Source organism: Hyperolius riggenbachi, chromosome 3 (assembly GCF_040937935.1).
Source record: "Hyperolius riggenbachi isolate aHypRig1 chromosome 3, aHypRig1.pri, whole genome shotgun sequence".
NCBI lineage: Eukaryota > Metazoa > Chordata > Amphibia > Anura > Hyperoliidae > Hyperolius > Hyperolius riggenbachi.
In genome coordinates, this window is record NC_090648.1 from 270,889,150 (window position 1) to 270,914,736 (window position 25,587).

The 25,587-nt window shown below is 40.1% G+C and overlaps 1 protein-coding gene across 1 annotated transcript in view; it reads left to right on the top strand.

Moving 5' to 3' along the window:
* The window catches only part of LOC137563632 (TBC1 domain family member 22A-like), a 640,427-nt gene that overhangs the window by 230,783 nt on the left and 384,057 nt on the right, over positions 1 to 25,587 (top strand). Inside the window, exon 9 of the mRNA XM_068276327.1 lies at positions 21,962 to 22,074. Coding sequence (XP_068132428.1) covers positions 21,962 to 22,074 — 113 coding nt within the window. The remainder of the gene's footprint in view (positions 1 to 21,961; positions 22,075 to 25,587) is intronic.

Genomic DNA, 25,587 nt, shown 5'->3' on the forward strand with positions numbered 1-25,587 from the left:
AAAGAGCCACACTGATAGTAGTCAGGTTATTGCTAATGCCTTCTTTCAAAACTGTTTCTGCGCATATCATATAAACAACAACAACAAACAAAATTCAGTTAAAATGATGGTGTCTTTTTTGCATTAGGTGCTTGCATGGCTATTTTTAATGCAGGGATCTGACGTGAACAGAGGCTTCACAAAAGCAAAATATCAGTATGAAGGGTTCCGTACTGCTGTATGACAGTCCAGGCGTTCTGGCACTTCAGAGGCCTGGAAACACTTGTGTTCATCATAACATGATGTTTCCATCTATGCTTTCATCGGAAGCCAAATCTGGAATACTTCGCAGAGCTACTGGAATGAAAGAAAGTATGCAAGCACTTCTCAATAGTCATTATGTATTTTTTATATACTTCTTTAAATCTAGTTGTCTGTATTAAATCCCTCTTGAAAGTGAAATTCCATTTTTGTTAAATTACTATCCTTTTCTTTCTGACCACACTTTACACATTCCTCTCAGACTTACTCTTATAGCTTATCCTCTGATTGTTTTTATGTTTTTTCGCTTCTAGAGTACTCTCAGAAGTGGCAAAAAAGTATTAGACGCGGAACATACTGAAAAATGAAACTGTAAAAAATATAGTTCATTTTACAGTGGCGAAACCTATTTTCTTTAATGTCAGTTGAGCTTATTGCGGTAGGGCTTTCTGAGAAAAGCTCTGGTTGATCCACTAGAGATTCTAAGTGATGGTTAGTGGTCTCCAAGTTTAAGATGTGTTTTGGCATCTAGCCCACTGTAAGAATGTCAGTTCAGTTGACTGCTTTAACCAGCTTCACGGTAGTGTGCTAAACTTATGACATATGGTACCGTGTAGTAACTGAGAGACATCCTTTACAAAAATAGAATGTGGGTGAGTGTGTTACAGGCACACAGGCAATTCTCCACCATAAAATTGCAGGGTTACAAGATTTAGCGTATAGTTTCTGAAACTGTAAAATAATGAGATACAGCACATGTTATTTTATAATGCCAGGGTGGCACAGTGTCTTCTCACCTCAGGTGTTGGCTTGAACCTGTTGTATGACAGTGTCGGCAATCAGAATCATTTATTTCGCCAAGTACAAACAGGGGGTTGTACCCGGAATTGATTTTGGCTCATACAGGTTCTGGAAGCATGGTGGGATAATGTCTGAAAGCCAAGAGTCGAGGCTTCCATACTACTGCGCCACCAGTCGCACTTGCCAATCATCTGTCATCCCTAAGGAAAGGGGGGTGGGCGCAGAGGGAGGCGCTTTTAGGTTTATCCAGATGTGGTGACCAACATCTGAGATCTGTGGATAGGCATTCAACAATGAGCATGGGACTATAAGGACCAGAAGACCCTGAATCAACATACAGTAAATACAAATTATGCTTCGCTGCACTGCCTCCCAACAAACGAGGTTCCCTGATCCATCTTCTGTCCCGCGGAAGCACGCGACAGTGCACGACAGATGTTAACGAGAGTTCAAACGATAGCGGGAAATTGTCATCGAGGATCTTAAAGATCCAATCCATTATTACGGTTATTATCGCCATGCGGCGCAAATCGTCATTTGCCTAATCGCGCCCTCGTACCCACCTGGTGAGATTGTGGAGACAATCACTTGTCACTCAAAAAATCACCAGTCGACGCAAGAATCGTGTGAATATCCCCCTCCCTCCATTCCTTTAGGTTTTAAGCTTGCAGGGCAGGGCTCTCTCAACCTTATGTGCCTTGGATTTTATTGTTCATTTCATAGCTCGCACTCTGTTGTACATTTTATTCATCATGTTACATCTGTCATTGTAACCACCAGTTCTGTATTTTGTACCAATGTCCATATTTGATGTATATCATTGTCTGTATCTTTATGTATCCCTTGTTTGTTTTCCTACTTTGTACGGCGCCACGGAATATGTTGGTGCTTTATAAAGCAATAATAATAATAATAATCGCGAGGTGGGTACAAGCTTGTAAATCTGTGTCACACATTAGACTCAGTTCTGCTACTAGTGCAGTTACTAAGATACTAATTAGCTGCCACTTATGTTATCCAAATCATGTTACCAAAAACCCTTTGATGCACTAGAGAAGCAGCAAATAATTTCTGTCAGCTGATTAGAACTTAGCATCTGTGCAGCTGTGACTAGTGGCAGCATGGCTGTGGCTGGTGGCACTATAGGGTTTATTACAAGAGTACACAAGTTAGTTGTTATGCATAAGAACATACCATAGGTAGGATATTATGTAGTAAACTCACAGACCTATGCATTTTACAGGTTTATAATAACCATTTCATCAGGTTAAAAAAAGCCTAGTGGGAATTCAATTCAAGACTATGTGCCCCATGGAGCTGCTTGGTCTTGATTCCTATCATCACAAGGGTCTTTCTGAACTGATGAAAGAGGCATTAAATGATTTTTTGACCTAATAGATCCAAACGCATTGTCTGTGATCTTAGTAAATTGTTGCCTGCTTATAGTATGCCATCATTGGTGTCTACCGCTTTCCTCTTCATTAATCCTTTTTTTTTTTTTTTAAGTTTTTGTAGCCTCCTCAGTATCCTTATTATCCCAGTTTTGATGCAGAGGTTAGGTTTTTTCATCTATTCCTACTTGGGAGCGCAACAGTCCCTGAGGGTCTTGCAGACCCAAGTGGGGTTGGGCTTAATTATTATTATTATTATTTATTGTATTTATAAAGCGCCAACATATTACGCAGCGCTGAGAATGGATTCCTTGCAGGTGACCTATGTATGTGATTACCTGTCTTGATTAATGTATTCTTTTTGTTTGAGATACTTCACCATTTTAGCTCTTGGTCTCCATTACTTCATTTTTGAGAAGATGATTATCCCTCTTGTTATGCATAAGGATGTTTTGCAATCACCAGGAAAATAAAAGCTTACATTGTATTCAGTTTATGGAACCTACAGCGTTACATATATTTACAAAATAGTTATGTCCATCAGGTTCAGCTTCACAACTTTCAAGCATTGTCATATGTGAGGAGTATGAAAGGTGTCCTTCTTGTTGCGGCTATTTATGCTTTAGATGTAGTTTTCCTTTAAAGACTTTTCTGAAGTATCCACAGATGTGTGCCAACTTTCTTGTCACAGCAATTCATCATTGCCTCTCACTATAGGAAGTCGATGTGCTCAACTATAAAGTAAGAATTTATGCTTTGGCGACCAGACAGCAAAATAGTGTAGTGAATGTCAATAAGTGTTATGGGTAATAATTTAAGTCTTGTTTACAGCTGAAGAAACTGTATTCTAGTATGAAAGAACAAAAAAATGGGAGATGGGTTATAAAAAATGTTTCTTGTGTTGGTTGAAGATGTCTGCACCTTTGTGCCATAATGTGGTTAAAATAGCTTAAAACGACACTCTAATCAAGAAAGCAATAACATTTAGGTCTGGGTCCCACCCCCCTTTTAAGAATACCCGATGTGACATGTGACATGATGAGATAGACATGTGTATGTACAGTGCCTAGCACACAAATAACTATGCCGTGTTTCTTTGTTTTCTCTGCCTGAAAGAGTTAAATATCAGGTATGTAAGTGGCTGAGTCAGTCCTGCCTCAGACAGGAAGTGATTACAATGTGACCCTCACTGATAAGAAATTCCAACTATAAAACACTTTCCTAGCAGAAAATGGCTTTTGAGAGCAAGAAATTGATAAAAAGGGGAATTTCTTATCATTGAGGGTCACACTGTAGTCACTTCCTGTCTGAGTCAGCCACTTACATACCTGATATTTAACTCTTTCAGGCAGAGAAAAAAAAAAGGAACACAGCCTAGTTATTTGTGTGCTAGGCACTGTACATACCCATGTCTATCTCATCATGTCACATTTCATTTCGGGTATCCACTTAACGACCGCCTAACGCCGATAGGCGTCGGCAGGTCTTAAGTGGATCTCCATGGAAACGTCCGCTCGTTCGAGGGTGTCTCCGTGAACAGTGTGCGAGCCGCTGATCACGGCTTGCACGTGTAATGTAAACACGCGGGGAAGAAATCCCCGCTGTTTACATCAATACGGCGCTGCGGTGCAGCAGCGCCGTAAGGCAGATCGGCGATCCCCGGCCTCTGATTGGCTGGGTATCGCCGCATACTGATAGGCCGGCATCTATCCTAGGCTGCACAGGACGGATATCCGTCCTGCGCAGCCCATTGAATGAGGGAGAGGGAGGAAACAGGTGAGAGGGCGGAAAACGCTGCGGAGGGAGGCTTTGAAGAGCCCCCCCGCTAAGCAAATACAGCCAGCAGCGATCAGACCCCCCCCCCCCAGCAGGTCTGATCGCCATGCCTTGCATACGATCTGCGCTGCGGGCTGGAGAGCCCACGCAGCGCAGATCAGACAAAACACCCCTGGTCCTTAAGTGGGGATCTGACTCCACTATGCACAGTGTAATCTGTTGTCTTTGCTTTTATGCTGATAAACTGGTTACATTTTTTCCTGGTTTTGATATTTTTCTTCTGAGGTTCACCCACTGCTTTGTAAGTTCTTCCTTTTCTCTCCCTGGCTTCATATTCCATCCCTGTATCAATGCATTTCTTCAAGCACTACTCAGGGTTCACAGGCTAGTAATGAGTTATTTTCTAATAAGAATAAATGTGGCAATTTTGTTTATTTTAAAACACAGGTAAAATTAGGCGTGCACTGCTATTTTGACCAGAGCATTTGTTTTTAGTTATTTTCAAATTGCCATTTACAGTCTTAGGTCAGTGGTAAGGCGCCCATTAACAGTGCAATTTTTGTTTGTGAATGCTGGCAAAAAGTGTCAGCTGTGGCATGCATCACACTATACTCTGGATTCCCGGGCCCATATACAATTCACTTTTTCTCCCGAGTTTTCTCCTGGGAGATAATTTTCCATCTGTGATTTAAAACATCTTTTTAGCACTTTGCGATTGAAAAAGTACCAAAAAGTATGTGAAACCACACTGTACAAATTATTTTGAGTATTTGTTTGCTTAATGGCAGTTTAAAAGGCATTTAATTACAAGTTGTGAAAGCATCACCTAGGAGAAAACTCAGGTGAAAAAGTGAATTGCATATGGGCGCCCTGTATCTTCATGCTGGAAAAAATGCCTTTCTTTCTTTTTAAAATAATCAACAGGACTCTGTTAGGACTAGACTAGTTTAAGCAGGGGAGCCATTAGATACTTGTATAAGCTGAAGAGCTATACAAGGGATGCATTAAGTCACAACCACAGTTTATGAAATGTTCTCTTATCTGTACCTGCCTGATGCCAGACCAAAACATTGGGCTGAAAGGAGTGCCCTTCATGTCACACTTGTTGGCATGCACATTGCAGAGTACAAGACACATGCATTTTCCCATTGGGAAAAACAGTTACATTAATGGTGCCCATACATGGTACAATTGAAAAAAAAAATTTGATTAGATAATTTTCGTTTGATTATTCTGTTAGATCGAATATGAAGATTTTTCCAACATTTTCGATTGGATTTTTATTGAAAAAAAGGGATAATCGTTCCCTTTTCTTGATCAAAAAAAAAGATTATTTTCGATTTGATCGCTTTGGTCGATGAAACGGTAAAAACTAAAGTTTTTATTGTACCATGTACCGGCACCATTAGATTACTGTATATGAAGCAGGTCATTTTGGCGCACACTCTAACCCGCGCTGCGCCTGACCTGGGCGCCTCCATAGACTTAATGTTGTTGTGCCTATAGCCACGCTTCAGTGTAATTTAGTTCACCAGACCCGAATTGCTTCTTCCTCCAAGTTGCTATGACTCAGAGGGGCAATAGTAATTAAAGGCGACCGGGAGTTGTGCGGCAGCAGGGTGAGCCGTCATTCAGGTCACCCTGCGCCCAAATGACAGGCGACGTATATCTATTTATGCTACTGTATGACCCACTACTCAAGAAAACCCCAATGCATAGAAAACAGATTAAAAAGGCAATAAAAATGCATGACTTTATCAATGATGTGTTGTGCATTTGTGTTATGTATGGATTCTTAGTGATTCACAGTTCCCCAACCTCTTCATCTTAGCAGCCTAATTAAGCCAGAACTGCTGCAAGGAGAGAGGGACGGGAAGTTTCTCCAAGATTCAGTGGTTCTCAGATTAGTTTGCAGATTTATTCTACTTCTGATCATGCGCAAGCTAATCTGCAAGCCCTATGGTCTGTATAAAAATAAGCAAATGCATAAACCCCCCCCCCCCCCCCTTCTGTTGCTGCACTCTATAGTGATACCAAATGTTGTTTCCCCCAAAGAATGGATTTGTGTCATACGTATACTGATGGCATTGCTTGCAGCATTCAGTCAGTGATGATGTTATGTTGCTTACTAGACATCAAAACTTTTCTGCTTCTTTCCTTTAGGCTTCTATTTCCCTGTCTTATATGCTTATATAGATAACGTGATGCAATGTTTTCCAGGAGATTGTAGCAAATAAACCTTGCCTGAAAAATAAAATTGATTTGGAAAAGAGGATTTGTGTGGTTTAAAAGAACATTCTATTTCTCCCTTGATTTTGAAGTTTTGTTTCAGAATTTAAAAAAAAATAATAATAAATAAACAGTGACTCGCAACGTTCATACACACAAAAGCCTACATAAGACAAACACAAATTATTCAGGAAGAAATTGCGTGGCCTTGTTAAAATTGAAGATAGTCTGTTTAAACATCCCAAATGTGGAAAGATAAAACATTTATTCATATATTTCCTTTAATTTAGCAGTTTGTCTACTTTTTAAAGCAGCAGTAAGTGTGTTATTCTTTATTTGTGTATACAGTACCAAATCCCCATATCTCTTGCAAATGCAAACAGCAGCTTTCCTTAAATTTGTACAACAAGAGGATGCCCTAAACATCACAGTGGTCTCCCCAGGCTCTTTTAGCTGATTGCTCCACTTGGCTAATTTTGGTGAGCACCCGGCTGTCATCAGCTCATTTTTTCATCCTCTTTCTATGCTCTAAGCAGTATTGCACAGAGATGCACCATCCCTGCATTCCCCCGCCATGTACCTCCCCTTCTCCCTGGCCACTTTTTCATGCTACCCGGCTGGAAAACAATTCTGGGGACAACACTGATTACACCTTTAGGGCCCTTTTCCACTAGCGCGTTTGCGCTAGCTGAATCGCAAAACCGCAAACCGCTAGCGATTTTACAATCGCTACGGTTTGCTTTTTAACATAGGAATCGCGGTAGGTCATTTCCACTACCGCGATTCGTTTTTTACTTGATCGCGATCGCGCCGCGGAGCGACTTTTGCCGCGATTTTGCTATGCAGTGCATAGCATAGCAAAATCGCGGCCGCAAACGTCGGGAAAACGGCGGAATTGCGATTCAGCAATCGCTAGCGTTCAGCGCGAACGCTAGCGACTGCTAGTGGAAAAGGGCCCTTAGTGCTCATTCACACTAGCTGTGTTATCCTGCTTTCTTCCATTGGTGCAAATATGCATGCAGGTACAAGACAGTGGCATAGCAATAGAGGTTGCAGAGGTAGCCACCGCATTGGGGCCCTTGGGAAAGAGGGGCCCCAAGGGGCCCTTCCTCAGCCACAGTATTAGTACTTTATTGGTCCTGTACTGGTAATAATCACTTGTACAGATGCTTTGAATAGTAGTAATAATTAACAAACTGTTCCCCATCACCTTTTTGCACCTCTGACACTGTGGTTGTCCTTTGCAGGATATGGTGCGGTGTATCAATTGTTATGTATAGAGTGCTTGGGGGGGGGAGGGAGCAATGTAAGTCTTGCACTGGGACTGATTGCTCCTTAGCTATGCCACTGGTACAAGAACAAGATTCATTTCTCTTGGGGCACTATGTGTCTTGTGTGCAAGCTGTATTTTGGTGTGCTGCCCTGCTTTTGCTCACTCCTTTGCTCAGTAGCAGTTAATCTAAATGCACCTAGATAGAAACATTTCTGGTATGAACTTGCCCTGGTTGCTGACTGATGCAGATTTATATTGAGACATAATTGCTCTGTTCAATCTTTCGTCCTGAGTTTTCTCTCAGGAGATTATTTTTTATTGTTTCTACATTATTTAGCACCTGTCAATTGAAAAGACACTATAAAGTTGGTAAAGGAGAAATATCAAACATATTTTGAGCATTATTTTTTTTTAATTATTATTATTTTTTGACTGCTGGCATCTTAAAGATATTGATGAATTATATAAACAACTTTTGTTAGAAAACTCAGGAGAAAGGTTGTTTAAATGGGGGCCAGTGTATTTGCATTATAGACCATGCTGAAATAAGAACAAGTGTTTTGGTTGCTGCCTACTGGTCTTACTGTTATTGATTTATAAAGCGCCAACATATACAGTGGTGCTTTACAAATTAGGAAACAAACATGGGGTACATGATGATACAGACAATGATATACATCAAATATGGACACTGGCACTAAATAGATAACTGGTAATTACACTAACAAATGTAACAGGATGAATATATAACACATTCCTTACACAACATGAATAACAAATTCCAAGACACAAAAGGGCGAGAGCCTGGCCTTGTGACCTTACAATCTGAAGGAATGGCGGTGGGGTGTGTGTGTGTGTGGGGGGGGGGGAGACGGTAGTCTTAAAGTTTCCCTCAGTCTCTTGCCTTCATTTACCTTTTTTATTTTTTTCCCCAATAAAAACAAGGTTTCCTCATATTCTCCTTCCTGTAGATGGAATTTCTCTTTCAGTTGAGAATTTGAATTATTTCATATTGCCGTAGTTAATTAGCACTGAAATGATATAACCAGTACGCTCCACTAGTCTACACTAGTTAGACTTTGTAGGTGTTTTGGTTATATTACATTTCAAAGTTGGACTATGGGGTTGGTCTTTATAATACATAATCACGGGTTTCCTGCCCTGAAGCATGTGGAATGAAGGATGTCTGCATTAACACTTTAAAGTGTACCAGAGCTGAAACATGAACAAGATTTTATCGCTCCCACATCGCCGTCCTCTGCTGCCTGCAGCTTCGTAAAGCGGGTCCCTACACTTCCGTCAGTCGGAGCCAGTCAAACGTAAGAGAAGTGCGCTATTTGCTTATCTCTCCAGCGGCTGCTGGAGAGATATGTAGAGGGCGCACTGCTCCTGCGTAGCTGGCCACGACTGATGTCAGTGATGGGACTCGGTTCTCGTAGCTGCAGGCAGCAGAGGATGGCGATGTAGGAACGATCCGAGTGGATGGAGCTGGAGGAAGCCCCAGGTATGTATAAAATCTTTTTAATGTTACAGCTCTGAGTCCTTTTAAAGTGTATTGGAGACGTCTGGTGTCGAATGTCCAGGGGGTCACTTAAATGAAGTAAATTAATTAATTGTTTTAGAGCTATTGTTTTGTGATGCCATTAGTTGGTCCTGTGTGAGCGTGTAGGAGAACCTGATTTTAAACTTAAATGATGTGCCCGTTGTTTCCTGATTCTTAGAAGCAATTCTATACTAAGATAATGCATTTTGTTTGGCAGCAGTGTGGATTTAAACAGGAACCGTAATGAGGTATATTAAAACAATAGATTATTTGGGATACCCATTTTTTCCTTCATTATCCTGGTTGCAGCATCAGAAACACTACTTATATTTATACATTGCTGTATATGTATGTACTCTAGCAGTGATCTATTGTCTGTGCTATGATGTCATGAAGCCTTCTGCCTCTGAGCGTTCTGGGAGATCATGTGATATTTATGCTAACATCACAGAGAAGAAAAGAAAATTCCACAGGCAATAGCCTTGTCAGCAAGATGTCAGCATCTCTGATAAATTTAAGACTGTCAATTGGGGTGAGGTATGATTTTACAATGGACACACATTGACTAAATCATTTATACATGAATATTGTAAATATAAGGAATTGTATTCATTAATTTATATACAATACAGTTCCTCTTTGAGACTTCCTACTTGGGGGCATTCAAATAAGTTGGGCCAATTATTCAAATGCAGTGGTAGCTTGCACAGAAGTGCAATTAGACAGAATCCTAGCTTCAGCGAACAGATAAACCCTCCTTGGTTTCTGGAGGCAGACAACCAGTAATAGCTAATCAAGCAGAAATTGTTTAATGTGAGAATGTCTCATTGTTGTATTTATTTTTTTACACTGCATATTAAAACAAATACAATGTGCATTGAAAAGTTTAAAGCTGTTTTTTCACACAAGTGATCACATGGTTTGTTTGTAGGCATAACCATGCTTACTTTACCCAGCTGTGTAGACTACATAGCTGGGCCCGCAGCATGAGTCTGTGGCTAAGGCTGGGGGCACACTTAGCAGAATTGCATGCGTTTTTCTGGTGTGCACTGCTGAACTCCTAGACGCATAAAACTCTGCTAAGTGTGCGCCTAGCCTTAAGGTGCGTACACACATGCGACTATAGTCGTTTGTAACGATCGTTCCCCGATCTTTACCAACGACGATCGTTACAAAAAACGAACCACCGACTATTAAGTCTAACGACGAACGAGGCAAATCGCTACAAAAGAAAGTTCTGTCTCGGCGGATTTTTCCCAACGACGATCGTTTGCAAAAGTAGTACATCGTTGGAAACGATCGTTCGTACCAGGCTGGACATGCGCATTTCACTTTTTCTCCATGGAATTTTACAATTTTATGCGCAGGCGCATTAAGTGCTTTTACGTGGTGTAACGTTCGTTCTAACGATGTGATCGTTACACACTTTTTAGAACTAACTTTACTTCGGTCGTTCTTTCATCAATTAAAAGATCGTTCGTCGTTAACAACGAACGATCGTTGTCGCATGTGTGTACGTAGCATTAGTGCTGCCCGAAACATTTGAGCAGTTCTTTTGCCCAATGCTTTAACCCCTAGGCTGCCACGTGCATCTATAGGTGTTCTGTGTTTTTGCATCGAAGCACTGCAGACAAAGGCATTTTAGAAAAAAACTACTTATGCCTGCAGCAGACCTCTATATGCATTTTATGTCCCTAGATTCAGTACAAGGTTTTGGCTTAGTGACAACTTTGTCCTTTGCTTAAAATATACAAATAATTGTAAGTCGATGCATGTTTATGTAAATGTTACTGCAAAATCTATGTTTTAACTGCACAATTTGATTAGTCCATGTTACTATAGGTTTTCATAATAAGTGGCATAATTCTGTATCATAATAATTAGCATGATTCTAAATATTCTAAAATGTATTTGCACCTTAATGACAAGCTTAGTGACTAATGTGGACTTGTAAATTTGGGCAAAACATTTAATAAACACAATTCAAACACATCTGGTGCTGGCATGTAACTATTTTACAAAATAGCTCCATAGCTGGTAGTCTTAAGGGTTAATAAAGACTGTAGTTTAAGCTATCTTTCCTCTAGCAGTGTAGATCCATTTTTCTACATTGTTGTGTCTGGTTCCTGCATTCCTGGGTCCTGTACTTGAGGAATCTACTGTTTTCAGTGGTCAAGCTTTTTTTTTTTTTTTTTAATATTTATTTTTTCATGATGAGTTATATAGAAATACTAAAGACAACTGCCAGTACTATATTCACAATAATTACTATGCCAATTACCTTTATAATAAAGGTTATATACCATAACATGATCCATTAGCAAAGTCTTTAGTTGCCATCTGGTCACCCCAGTATTGTTGTGAGTGCCTGTCTTAGTAACCAGGAACTATTGTATATATCGTCACCATCACTGCTTAACGTAGGTCTGATTTACCATAGCTCACTCACACAATTTAGTATTATATGCTAGAAATACCTATAATTATATTTTATATTATGTGTTGATGGCAGCAGAGAATGGCTGCTCAGGCTTTGTATAATGGAACTTATTTGCAGCAGTCCATTTTCTTTTAGTCGTTTGTGCATTGCCCAGTTACTTTGAAGATGCTAGCAGATAAAAGAAAACATAAAAGGCAAAACACTTCAGGAAAGCATTCTTTCTTTGATGCTGACCTAGTTTACAATGTTTCAAAAGCAGTCATCTGAAAAGAGATACATATCTGATTCATTGTGGATCTGTTTAAAAAATGCTGGCAACACAGATGAGTGCTTTCGGACATCTGGACATCTGACCATCAAACGTCTTCTGCTCAGCAGCTCTTCATAGATTCAGCTTTTGTATGTCTATGCCAGTGGGCACACTTACAAATGTAAAAGGATATTAATACTGTGATATATTTTTTCTATAGCCTCTCAAAATAGCACACTTACACATTTTGTTCTTTTTAAGCAAATGGCACTTAAAGTAGCATGTGTGTTTGTGCGTGTAGTTGGGAAAATAGCTATATTGTTGTTTCCCTATTAACTATAAGCATTCAAAAGCCTACTCTGATAAGATAAAAGCAAGTTCCTTTTATTTAACACAGTATGACTAAAACGCAGCTGCAATACACTATTAGCAAATAGATTTGTCTTTATTAGATATTCCATTTGCCGGAGATTGTATTACATATAATATATATTTTAATGCTCTCCTCTGGAATGCCCTCCCACAACACATCCGTCACTCGCCAACCCTTGTTACCGTTAAACGCTCTCTAAAAAACTCACTTGTTCCGACAAGCATATGCTCTTCCTTAGGACACTTCCCCTTTGTCCTAAGGCCAAATTGCACTCCTACTAGATATCCTTATGCTAGGTACACACCATGTAATTTTCTGGCAGATTTACCTGCCAGATCGATTATTTCTGACATGTCCGATCTGAATTTCGATAATTTTTAAATAGTTTTTTTCTAATGTTTTTTGATCGATTTTTGTTCAGTTCTATGAAAATTGAAAAAAAAATAGAAAAAATATTAAACGATCGAAAAATCAATCCAAATTCGGATCGGGCGTGTTGGAAATAATCGATCTGGCAGGTAAATCTGCCAGAAAATTGTATGGTGTGTACCTAGCATAAAACACACTGCCTTTATATGTTTATTGTATACTACCCCACCTCTTGTTTCCCCTCATTCCTATAGGTTGTAAGCTCGCAAGGGCAGGGCTCTCTCCCCCTTTTGTGTCTTGGAAATCATTATACATTTTATTCATCCTGTTACTTTTATCATGGTCCTTACCAATTCTGTATCTTCTATTCTGCATATTGTATCGTTTTTTGTATTTTGTCACCAATTTATGTATTTTGTATATTGGTTTACACCATTGTCTGTATTATTATGTACCCCATGTTTGTTTCTTACTTAGTACAGCACCACGGAATATGTTGGCACTTTATAAATCAGTAATAATAAACATAATAATAATGCAGTGATTTTATGGGGGGAGGGTTACGCTTCAATTTGTTTATTTCTGTGTGCACACAGACACGCTGAGCTGACCATAGGTAGATTAGTGCCTTATTGTGATGGAACATAGTTTTGCCTGTAAGCTGACTATGACTGGTGGAACAAGGATGACTTATACCCCAACATCTGCATGCACTATGACAAAAGCAGTCCCTTTTCTGTAAAGATTTGAGGCAATTAGATCCATAGGGTATTGACTTGTGAGGATCCCCTCATCTCAAATCCCTACTGCACAGAGGTGTTCCACATCTTTGTGATTTATATGCCATGTGCGTTTATATTCAGAACACAGAAGTTAGTGCAGTGGGCCACTAAACTTGGAGAGGTGTTGGTGGGCACCACTACAGTAAGCAGGCACTGACAGCATGTGAAAGCAGCTGAGTGGCTGCATCCTAACCAGCAGGAAGAATGAAGTACTGGAAAGGCTTTGAGCTGTCAGTAAGATGCCTGAGCTCAACAGTGTGTGTTATTTGCAAGCACTCATACCTTCTGTGCAATTTTATTTCCAACTCTTTAGGACCAGTTGAGATGGCTAGTTAAAAGGGTAACAGTAAATTCGGGCGCCTGAGGCTAGTGGACAAATCGGACGCCGCCATTCACTCCTATAATAAATATCGTTTAATGGGCGCCCGATAGAAAAAAAGGGCGCCGGTGAAAAATAACGTTTTAAAAGCGGCGCCCGGAGACTTAATGTTTTATTACTGCTTCTCATGATTACACATTAGTTAATGATTTATACATTTTTAAATATTATTTTTAAACGAAAAACAGTACAATATTTTTTTCCAAACATTATTTTTAAACGAAAAACAGTACATTTTTTTTTTACATTATTTTTAAACGAAAAAAACAACAGGGGGGTCTTAGGTTTAGGCACCAACAGGGGGGTCTTAGGTTTAGGCACCAACAGGGGGGTCTTAGGTTTAGGCACCAACAGGGGGGGTCTTAGGTTTAGGCACCAAAAGGGGGGTCTTAGGTTTAGGCACCAACAGGGGGGTCTTAGGTTTAGGCACCAACAGGGGGGTCTTAGGTTTAGGCACCAACAGGGGGGTCTTAGGTTTAGGCACCAACAGGGGGGTCTTAGGTTTAGGCACTAACAGGGGGGTCTAGGGGTTAGAGGTAGATACAGGGAGGGTTACTTAGGCACCAACAGGGGGGGTCTTAGGTTTAGGCATCAACAGGGGGGTCTAGGGGTTAGGGGTAGGTACAGGGAGGGTTACTTAGTAATTTTTTTTTTTTTAACGTTATTATACGTTTCAGTATTTAAACGAAAGATTAACGTTTTTACAATTGCCGATTTAATGCACATTATTTAATGATTTATAACTTTAAAAAACATTAATTTTAAACGAAATACAGTACAATACATTTTTAAACGTTATCCATGCTTATCGTTAAAAACCCGGCGCCCTTTTTTCCCAGCGCCCCTTTTTAACGTACGCAGTTAAAAGCATCACCTATTTTGGGCTCTATTCACAAAACTTCTCATAAATTACTTATTTAGTGTTCTTTTTACTCATCAGTCCCATGCTACCTGTTGCCATGAAATCAGATGCACTAAATGATTTATTACTAAATTGGAGAAACCCTCCAGGATCAAAACAGGAACAACTAAGAGCTGATATAGCATAGTAAGTATTTATATAATAGTGTGTGGTGGTATACTCACTAGGTTAAGTTGCTGCTAAACAAATCACTGCAAGAACAAGTGAGGAGTTTAGCCCAGCGCCACTCGGGCGGACACTAGGTGAAGGTTTTTTTTTTAATAGAAACTGTAAATAAAAACTTCAAACGATTGGAAGTGCTAGTTCGCAGAAACAATAAAATAGTAATGAAGGTGGGTACAGTACATGCTTCAAACTAATAATTGTGCATGGTGATCAAGTGGAGAAAAGTAAAGAGATTGCTGTGCACAGCTGTTAATTGAGCTCACATCAAGTACATGACTAATAAAATAGAAAATCACATATTTACTTGTGCTTCAGATGCTCAATTCAGTATAGTCACTTTTCTTTAAAGGACTACTCCAGCGAAAAAGTAAGCCGTTACATTCTGACAAAACCAACAGTTGTACTAGTCCATCTCCTCATGGGTAAGTTCTTAGAGTTTTCTTAGTGTTCTAAAGCATTTCCTGAATGGCAGTTGCTGAATCAATATGCCAAAATAGTGTGCAGGTGAGTAGGGAGGCTGGCTGGTATCTTACTATTTTGGCAGGTAAACTGCCGTACAAGAAATGCTTGTGAAAACAGAAAACCCTGAGAATCCACTATGAGGAGATGAACTAGTCCAAAACTTGTTGGTTCTGCCAGATTTCAACTGCTTACCTTTTTGCGCTAGAGTGTTTTTTCTTAATACCAACAGCCTATCACACCTGTGTTCCAAACTGGAAAATAGGCAATAACCTAGGTCTTTGACAGTTCTTGAGTGTAGAATTTTCAGATCAGGCATTTATTGATGCCAATGCTGTTTATGACAGGATACAATGCCTTTATAACAGGATACATGAGAAAAATGTTAGAAAGGAAAACATGTCAAAAGGTTGGAAATAGTGTGGTACAGCATAGGTACTCTATACAGGTATGCAAAAAAAACAAACTGATTTACCCATACATGGACACTGCCTGGAGGTGGCCTTTAACATATAGTTATTGACACACTAGCTGATGGCCCGGCGTTGCCCGGGTATGTATTTGGCTGGTGTTGGCTCCACTCACTTTTTCTAACCCTAAAACACAATTACTCAATGACCTAGTTTGTGAGCTTTGCGTTCTTTTGCATCAATAATTTGCATTCAAATGAAACAAATTGGATTGGCTGTTTGTGGCCCCACCCCCTTTATTGAATTTGAACCCCAGTCATCCAATGACCAACTGTACCAGGTTTGAGGCTTGTGCAAGAATGGCAGTGATTAAATATTCCCCTTGAAAAACAATAGGTGAATTTTGATTGGCTTTTGTAGACTCCACCCACTTTTCTGAATATTAATCCCAGTCACCCACTGACCAATTGTGCAAAGTTTGAGAACCCTGCCATTAACAGTGTAAGAATGGTTGCAGTGTGTGTGCCAAATTTCATTCAAATCTGTTCAGCCATTGTTGCGTGATTGAATAACAAACATCCAAACTTCAAAACTTTGGCATGTATAATATTAGTGAAATTCCCATTGGAAGCTAATGCTACTTGGCACCCAATGCTACATAGCACTCGTGGAAATGAATGATACTTGGCAGCCAGTCCTACTTAGCACATACACTTGGTACTCACTGCCTTATGCTGTTAAGCAGCTAAACTCCACGCTGGTAACTGTACATCTATCCTGAGATAAGTGCCACAGTGCTAGAAACTTCCATCCTGCCAATCAAGGTGTGGCTCCTATTGCCACCGAATATGGGAAAGGGTGAGACAAGGACAAACAAAGACAGGGACACAGACAAAGTTTTGTAAGCTTTTCCTTGTTGTTCTAAACTAAAATAAACATTTTTTCACTGAAATTTTATTTAAGTTTCATATTTTTATTGAAATCATATGTTTAAAGAATATGAGAAAGTATAATGCAAGTGTTCCATAATGCTTGCATACCTATTATTAGGTGACATCCACCTGGCTGGTGTTCAAATGTGCCCCAGTTCTGCTCCCTGAATTCTGCTCCAGCAGCACAATACTGTAATATCTTCATTTTTCAAGGTTGTTTACAAATGTGTAGCCACTATTGATGGTGTCACTGCCTCTGCTTAGCTCTTTACAGGGTGTTTTGTCAGCTGTTGCTAAGAACAGAGGCGTTACCTATTGGAATCAGTAAAACACTGATGCAGTTGCTGTCTTTTTACACAGAATAGATTCTCTCTACTTCTTGATCAAGTAAAAGAGAGGATTCTCATGATTTTGTTTTCTAGTTCAGGAAGTAAAACTGTCATCAAGCAGATGCCGTGGTTACTGCCCAATCAAATAATGTCACTTGTAGCTGGGTAGCCTTCTCAGTATCTGCAAATGTGAATTCTAGATCTCATTGTTACTTTTATCATTATTATTTCATCCTTTATCATATAATAATGGGGGTGGTAATTCTGGTATTTAAAGAGCACCTGTAACCACCCAGGTTTCAGTATCAAAAACACTTCTTATAACTATATATTACTATATAGAACTATAAATACATATTTATTTCAATTTAAGCAATACCAGTTGCCTGACAGCCCTGCTGGTCTATTTGGCTGCAGTAGTGTCTGAATCACGCTAGAAACATGCATGCAGCTAATCTTGTCAAATTTGACAAAAGATTTTCAAACACCTGCTCTGTCGCATGCTTGTTCAGGGTCTGTAGCTAAAAGTATTAGAGGCAGAGGATCAGCAGGATAGCCAGGCAACTGGTATTGCTTAAAGGAAATAAATATGGCATCCTCCATATACCTCTTGCTTCAGTCGTCCTTTAAATTATTAACCATACATTTGGAGAAAAAATGCCGAGTGGATTAAATAGATTTATAAACCCTTCTGATCCTGTGTTGGACTGTGCCTGACATCAGAATCAGAATCAGAATCAATTTATTTTCGCCAAGTAAGTTTGCACCTACAAGGAATTTGTCTTGGCAGTTGCTTAACAAACACAAACAAAAAACAATACAAGGACAGACAGTGTGAATATTACAAGTTAAGGACATTATAAGTATAGTGGCAGTAAGCAATGTGAGCATTGTTCATGTTTAGTTCTGTGCTGATTACTTTCAGTCCTAGCAGCTCTAACGTGGTTCAGCATTAAGTATGGCTACCGCTTGAGGAAAAAAACTGTTCCTGTGTCTGGAGGTTTTGGTAGCGATTGACCGGAATCTTACTCCTGAAGGCATGCGCTGGAAGATGGAGTGAGCTGGGTGAGAGGGGTCAGAGGCAATTTTGGTCGCTCTCTTTCTGCACCTGCTAGTGTAAAGATCCTGCAGGGAAGGTAAGCTACAGCCAATTATCCTTTCCGCTGATCGGATGATGCGCTGCAGCCTCCCCTTTTCTAATGCTGAGCAGGAGCTGAACCATACAGTCATGGATGATGTTATGGTGGATTCGATGATTACAGTGTAGAACTGCACCATTAGCTTTTGAGGTAGGCCAAACTTTTTCAGCTGCCGCAGATGGTACATTCTCTGTTGTGCTTTCTTGACAATAGTGGCAGTGTTGTTGTCCCATTTTAAGTCGTTTGAGATCGTGGACCCAAGAAACTTGAATGACTCTACTTGGGTTATTGTGGATCCATTTATGGTTAAGGGGAGGTGCTGGGGGGGAGATCTCCTAAAGTCTATTATCATCTCCATGGTTTTGAGAGCATTTAGTTCTAAGTTGTTGCTGCTGCACCAGGAGGAAAGCTGTCCCACCACATGCCTGTATGCAGACTCATCCCCGTTTTGAATGAGACCAACAACTGTTGTGTCGTCTGCAAACTTCAGAACCTTAACAGATGGATCTGTGGAGATGCAGTCATTGGTGTAAAGTGAGTACAGCAGTGGGGAAAGTACACAGCCCTGGGGTGCACCAGTACTGACTGTCAGAGAGCTTGATGTGAGTTTACCAAGTCTAACACGCTGTCTTCTGTCGGTTAAGAAGTCGGTTATCCATTTGCAGAGGGATTCAGGTATGTGTAGCTGGGAGAGCTTGCTGTGCAGCAGTGATGGAATTATGGTATTAAATGCAGAGCTGAAATCTATAAATAAAATCCTGGTGTAGGTTCTTGGGTTATCTAAATGCTGTAGTACATAATGCATACACATGTTCACGGCATCGTCTGCGGATCTGTTAGGTCTGTAGGCAAATTGCAAAGAGTCCAGCAGGGGATCTGTGATGGATTTCAGATAAGTCATTATCAGTTTTTCAAATGCTTTCATGACCAGTGATGTCAGGGCAACAGGCCTGTAATCATTTAAACATGTAGGTTTTGTTTTTTTTGAATTGGTACAATAGTTGCGCATTTAAAACAGGCAGGAACAATTGAGAGTTCTAGAGATGCTTTGAATATGTCTGTAAATACAGGCGCTAATTGGTCGGCACAGAGATTCAAGCATTTCGCAGACACAGCGTCTGGTCCCATTGCTTTCCTGGTGTTTTGTTTTTTAAAGAGTCTATTTACATCTGATTGGCATATTGTTAGAGCATGCACATCTGGGGACAGGTTAGCAGATTGTGTCTGGCCTCCTGTGTTGTGTAGTTGCTGAGGCACCGCAGGGGGTGGAGACATTGGCTGGCAGGAAGAGTGTTCAGTTTGCCTGTGGCAGAGATGCAAATTGACTTGTTGTGTTTGGCTTTTGTTAGTAGTGTCAAACCTGCAATAAAATGTATTCAGTTCATCTGCAAGCTGCAGGTTATGTAGTGAGGGGGGAGGAGATTTCTTCCTGTAGCTGGTAATTTCATGTAGAGATTTCCATATTGTGGATGAGTCTGCGTTAGAAAAATTTTCCTCAAGTTTTTGAGAATAATCTTTTTTTGCGGCGGTAATGGCTCTCTGCAGTTTGTATTTTCAGCTTTGTAGAGGACTTTATCGCCTGTACGATATGCCCTTTCTTTATCGAGGCGCAGCTTCCTAAGATGTGATGTGAACCAGGGTTTATCGTTATTGTACCTGGTGCACTTTTTTGTGGGGATGCAGGACTCTTCACAAAAGGTAATATATGATGTCACAGCGTCAGTGTATTCATTTAGGTCACTGGAGGATTCTTTAAATAAATTCCAGTCAGTTAAATCAAAGCAGCTCTGCAGTTTTTCTACAGCTTCACTAGTCCATTTCTTAACTGTGGTCACTACAGGTTTGGCAGTTTTTAGTCTTTGGATGTATGTTGGGATAAGCTGTATAACAGCATGATCAGAGTTCCCCAAAGCTGCCCTGCTGACAGAGTAATACGAGTCCTTAGTCGTAGTGTAACAGTGATCAAGTGTCTTACCTTCTCTAGTTGCGCTTGTGACATGTTGCCTGTATTTGGGGAGTTCTTTGGAAAGATTAGCACTGTTGAAATCCCCTAGTATGATAAAAAAAGAATCTGGGTACTCCCTTTCCACCTCAGTGATTTGATCTGCGAGATCTTGGAGCGTATTGGCATTTTTCCAGTTTAGTACCAAGGTCAGACATAGTCCACCACAGAAAACATGGATGACACTAGCAGGGCTGTGGAGTCGGAGTCGAGGAGACTGAACAGTTTTGGGTACGTAGAGTCTGAGTCAGTGTTTTTTTTTAAATTGAGGAGTCAGATGATTTTTGTATCCACTCTACAGCCCTGGACGCGCGGGGAGCTGTTGCCAGATCTAGTGCCGGCATGGCGTCAGCCCCTTTAGATCAAAGTGTCAGACTTATTTAAAGTAGAAATAGGGTATTGTACTGTGTTAGCCATCAATAAAAGCAAGAAGTTTTGAATCTGGATGATACCATTTATTGGCTAACTGAAAAGGATAAGAGTGAGTAAGCTTTCAGCTGTATAGCCTTCTTTGGGCTAGTCCGGCATCTTGTGAGCAAACAGGATTGAAGCCCGATGAAGGCTATACAGCTGAAAGCTTTCTCACTCTTATTCTTTTACGTTAGCCAATAAATGGTATCATCCTGATTCAAAACTTCAGATTTATTTAAACACTTTGATCACCGCCGAAATTCGCTGCTGCGTCATGTAAAATAAATATTTCATTGGAGCATTTGGGCTTGCCACCAGGACACGGCGTCCTTGGTGTCAGATCTAACCTGGGACAGTGTCAGGCTGCTTAGATCAAAGTGTTGGACAAAGTTTGATCCCCTTTGGCACCGCTCTTTGCCAAGTAATAGCGTAATTACACGGGCGCATGTGCAATGAGTGGTGCGCTGCCCTCCCAATCCCTCCAACGATGCCAGGTCACCACCTCGCACACAAGCAGGTAGAAACCCAACTGGATTACTGTCACTAAGCACTCAGCAAGCACCACCTCACCCTCCCCTTCTCCAACAGAAAAAAGTGCATGTTGGGGAAGGATGTGGGCGATTCCAAACATGAATTAGAAAAGTTAAGTATTGTATCTGTCTAAAATAGTAAAATAATAGTGTTTCTAATTCATAGCAAAGCTAAAAAAAATCAGAAGAAAATTGGTAAGTACATTGGTAAGTAAGTATTATTGGTACAGGACAATAACATAAAACAAGCAAAATCCATATCCCGGTTAAAACCAGGAAACTGAGATTCTTCCAGCCTAGATATCCATCAACACTCTTACAGAAATAAAATAATGGCCAAAGTCAATAATCTAATATCCCCAGTTAGCACATAGCACATAGGTCATGGTGCTGTGTCAGTGGTTCTGAAAGGGGGGGGGGGGGGGTGGATTGTAATTCAGTCCAGTGTAGTAACAACAAGTTTTTATTTAAGAAGCTGGAGTATTATTTTTTTTCTTAATGTATGCTGAATGCAAGTTTTCATAATGTAATATGCACTTAATTTATTTTAAAATCCACAACAACCGCTATATATAAAAAACATAAATAGGAAAAAAAATGAATTGCTGGAAATACTGTCAATTCTATGAAGTTTCAATTGACAGTATTTCTTTTGCTGTAGCTGCGGCGAGATCACCCTGTGTATGGCCAGTGTGTGGTCTAGTTACTGAAATGTACCTTGGGTGCTGGGAGTATCTGCTTAATGACAATACACATGCCTATTTTATGAATTTATGTGCACTCTGCTCACCACCTTGCCTCTTCTGTGCATTTTAGCTGAAGAAGAAGATGTGGAAAATGTTGATGTTTCCAGTCTGCCTGAAGAGGTGCTGCGGAACATTGAAGCTGACAGTTACTGGTGCATGAGCAAGCTGCTTGATGGCATTCAGGTAAATTGATTCCCCCTGTCTTTATGCATTCTGTATAAGCATTTTATATCATACGTGTGAGCTAGGGCCCTAAGTGAGGAAAAGTGTAACGCGAGAAATAAATACATGGGGGAAAAGTCTTCTCCACTGAGGAAATCTGTCTACATTTTGTTATTACTGCTGGCTTATAAAATGACAAATGTGTTCACTTAGCAGCATTCTTGTAACTGAAGGTTTGGGTTCAGGCCCTGGGGATGCTGTCTTCAGTCTCATGATATTAGTAAAGACTAGAATCACTAGCACTGTATCAGATAGATTGCTGGAAGTTTGTACGTAATTTGAGGTCATGTTTTTGAGATCTGTCCCTCAAGAGGATTCTTCTGATTCCACTGAAAAGCAGTCTTTGAGTTTAGAGCACAAAGGATGATAAAGTGTCTGCTTCTGAGTATGTGTATGTTGTATCTTTACAGGCTATAAACAGGTTACATTTTTTTTTAAACTGAATGCATTAAAATAATTGGTTCTGTAAAGCATCTAAAGAGGGGGCAAAAAAGAAAAAAATCAAAACAAGAAAAAAACAAACAGAAAAACCTTGCACTAAAGGGTAGTTGTTAAATGTTACCAATAATCCGTTGCCTTTGGGGTTGTTACTTACTTACAGATTGCTAATATAGTAAAACATGTTTGCCCCCAACTGTGCTTCTTAGATCGTACAGCACACCTCACAGTGCACTGTCAAAAGGAAGACACTCTGTTTGCTGTAGCTTTGAGATGAGTCACATGATCAGATGTTATGTTCTGGTATGTTGAAATTGAAAGGGCCATGACCTCTACATCCTAGGGAGTTTTCTGATTTAGAAGTCTGATTTACAGATTGCCCAGCAAGCTCATGGTGAATCGGAACTCCTTGGAGTGTGTAACGGGCTGTAAGAGACCAAAAAGCCTCCTTACTAAAATGCAATGCAAAACAGAAGTTATTTGTGTTAATTCAGGTTGGCGTGAGCTCTAAGGTGTCCCACAATGCATCACTGCTGATATGCAAATGATCTCTTTGTTGTCTCTGATAGCTTAACACATCTCCAGAACTGCTGGAATGCAAAGATGGTTCAGCTAGTTAATATTAATATTAAAGTGTACCAGAGACGAATATTACTCAAAGTTTTATACATACCTGGGGCTTCCTCCAGCCCCATCCGCATGGATCGCTCCTACGCCGCCTTTCTCAGCCTTCTCCAGCTTCTGTACTGGCTCACGTAACTTTGTCCAGTCGCGGCCAGTCTGAGCATGTGCAGTGCGCTCTCTCCGGCGGAGAATAGTACTTCGCCATGCTCAGACTGGCCACGATTGGCCGAACTTACAGGACCTGGTGCAGAAGATGGAGAAGGCTGAGGACGGCGGCGTAGGAGCAATCCGTGCAGATGGGGCTGGAGGAAGCCCCTGGTATGTATAAAACTTTGAGTAATATTTGTCTCTGGTTTCCTCTAAGTCTGACTTAGTTTACCTCTATTTCTTCACAATGTTCAAACACCTGTATTTTTAATCCCTGAAAAAACTGTTGTGTGAATCTTCCATTTATATCAATTTGCCTTTATGTCCATGAAAGTTGTGGGTGTCTGGGGCCAGTAAAAGGGAGGTAACATTTCAATACACATTTGGAAGTATATGAGATTGCACAAAACACTGATATTGCCTATTGTATGTACAAACCTTACATTTACTGGTGCTCACATTGAAGCACAAATAGACATTCTCAGAATTGCAAATGGACATTCACATAAGTGTCAGGGAAAATGCATGCAAGCTTTTTCCAGGCATTAGCCATAAATATCCATGTAAATTTAGCATCATTTTTACAAATCATATGGCTGACAAATTGCTCATCCACACATTTCCAGGTACTGGTTGTTGACATTAAAGTATGAAGTGCAGACCTTTGTTTATTTTGAGGACACAACTAGCTGAGGTGATGAAGCATATGCCTGTATATTAACCACTTGAGGACCACAGTCTTTCTACCCCTTAAGGACCAGAGCCTTTTTTTCTATTCAGACCACTGCAGCTTTCACGTTTTTTTGCTCGGTCATACAACCTACTATCTAAATTAATTTTCCCTCCTTTTCTTGTCACTAATACAGCTTTCTTTTGGTGCTATTTGATTGCTGCTGTGATTTTTAGTTTTTATTATATTCATCAAAAAAGACATGAATTGTGTCAAAAAAAATGTTTTTACTTTCTGTGCTGACATCTTTCAAATAAAGTAAAATTTCTGTATACATTTTTGTCCAAATGTATTGTGCTACAGGTCTTTGATGAAAAAAAAAACCAATTCAGTGTATATTTATTGGTTTGGGTAAAAGTTATAGCGTTTACAAACTATGGTGCAAAAAGTGAATTTTCCCATTTTGAAGCATCTCTGACTTTTCTGAGCACCTGTCATGTTTCATGAGGTGCTAAAATTCCAGGATAGTATAAATACCCCCCAAATTACTCCATTTTGAAAAGAAGACATCCCAAAGTATTCACTGAGAGGCATGGTGAGTTCATAGAAGATTTTATTTTTTGTCACAAGTTAGCGGAAATGACACTTTGAGACAAAAAGAAAAAAAAAAGTTTCCATTTCTGCTAACTTGTGACAAAAAAAAAAATGAAATCTGCCACGGACTCACCATGCCCCTCGCTGAATACCTTGAAGTGTCTACTTTCTAAAATGGGGTCATTTGTGGGGTGTGTTTACTGTCCTGGCATTTTGGGGGGTGCTAAATTGTAAGCACCCCTGTAAAGCCTAAAGGTGCTCATTGGACTTTGGGCCCCTTAGCGCAGTTAAGCTGCAAAAAAATGCCACACATGTGGTATTGCTGTACTCGGGAGAAGTAGTATAATGTGGTTTGAGGTGTATTTTTACACATACCCATGCTGGGTGGGAGAAATATCTCTGTAAATGACAATTTTTTGATTTTTTTTTTTTTACACACAATTGTCCATTTACAGAGAGATTTCTCTCACCCAGCATGGGTATGTGTAAAAATACACCCCAATACGCATTATACTACTTCTCCTGAGTACGGCAATACCACATGTGTGGCACTTTTTGCACCCTAACTGCGCTAAAAGGGCCCAAAGTCCAATGAGTACCTTTATGATTTCACAGGTCATTTTCAGACATTTGGTTTCAAGACTACTCCTCACGGTTTAGGGCCCCTAAAATGCCAGGGCAGTATAGCAACTCCACAAATGACCCCATTTTAGAAAGAAGACACCCCAAGGTATTCCGTTAGGAGTATGGTGAGTTCATAGAAGATTTTATGTTTCGTGGCAAGTTAGCGGAAATTGATTTTTATTGTTTTTTTCACAAAGTGTCATTTTCCGCTAACTTGTGACAAAAAATAAAATCTTCTATGAACTCACCATGCTCCTAACGGAATACCTTTGGGTGTCTTCTTTCTAAAATGGGGTCATTTGTGGGGTTCCTATACTGCCCTGGCATTTTAGGGGCCCTAAACTGTGAGCAGTAGTCTTGAAACCAAATGTCGCAAA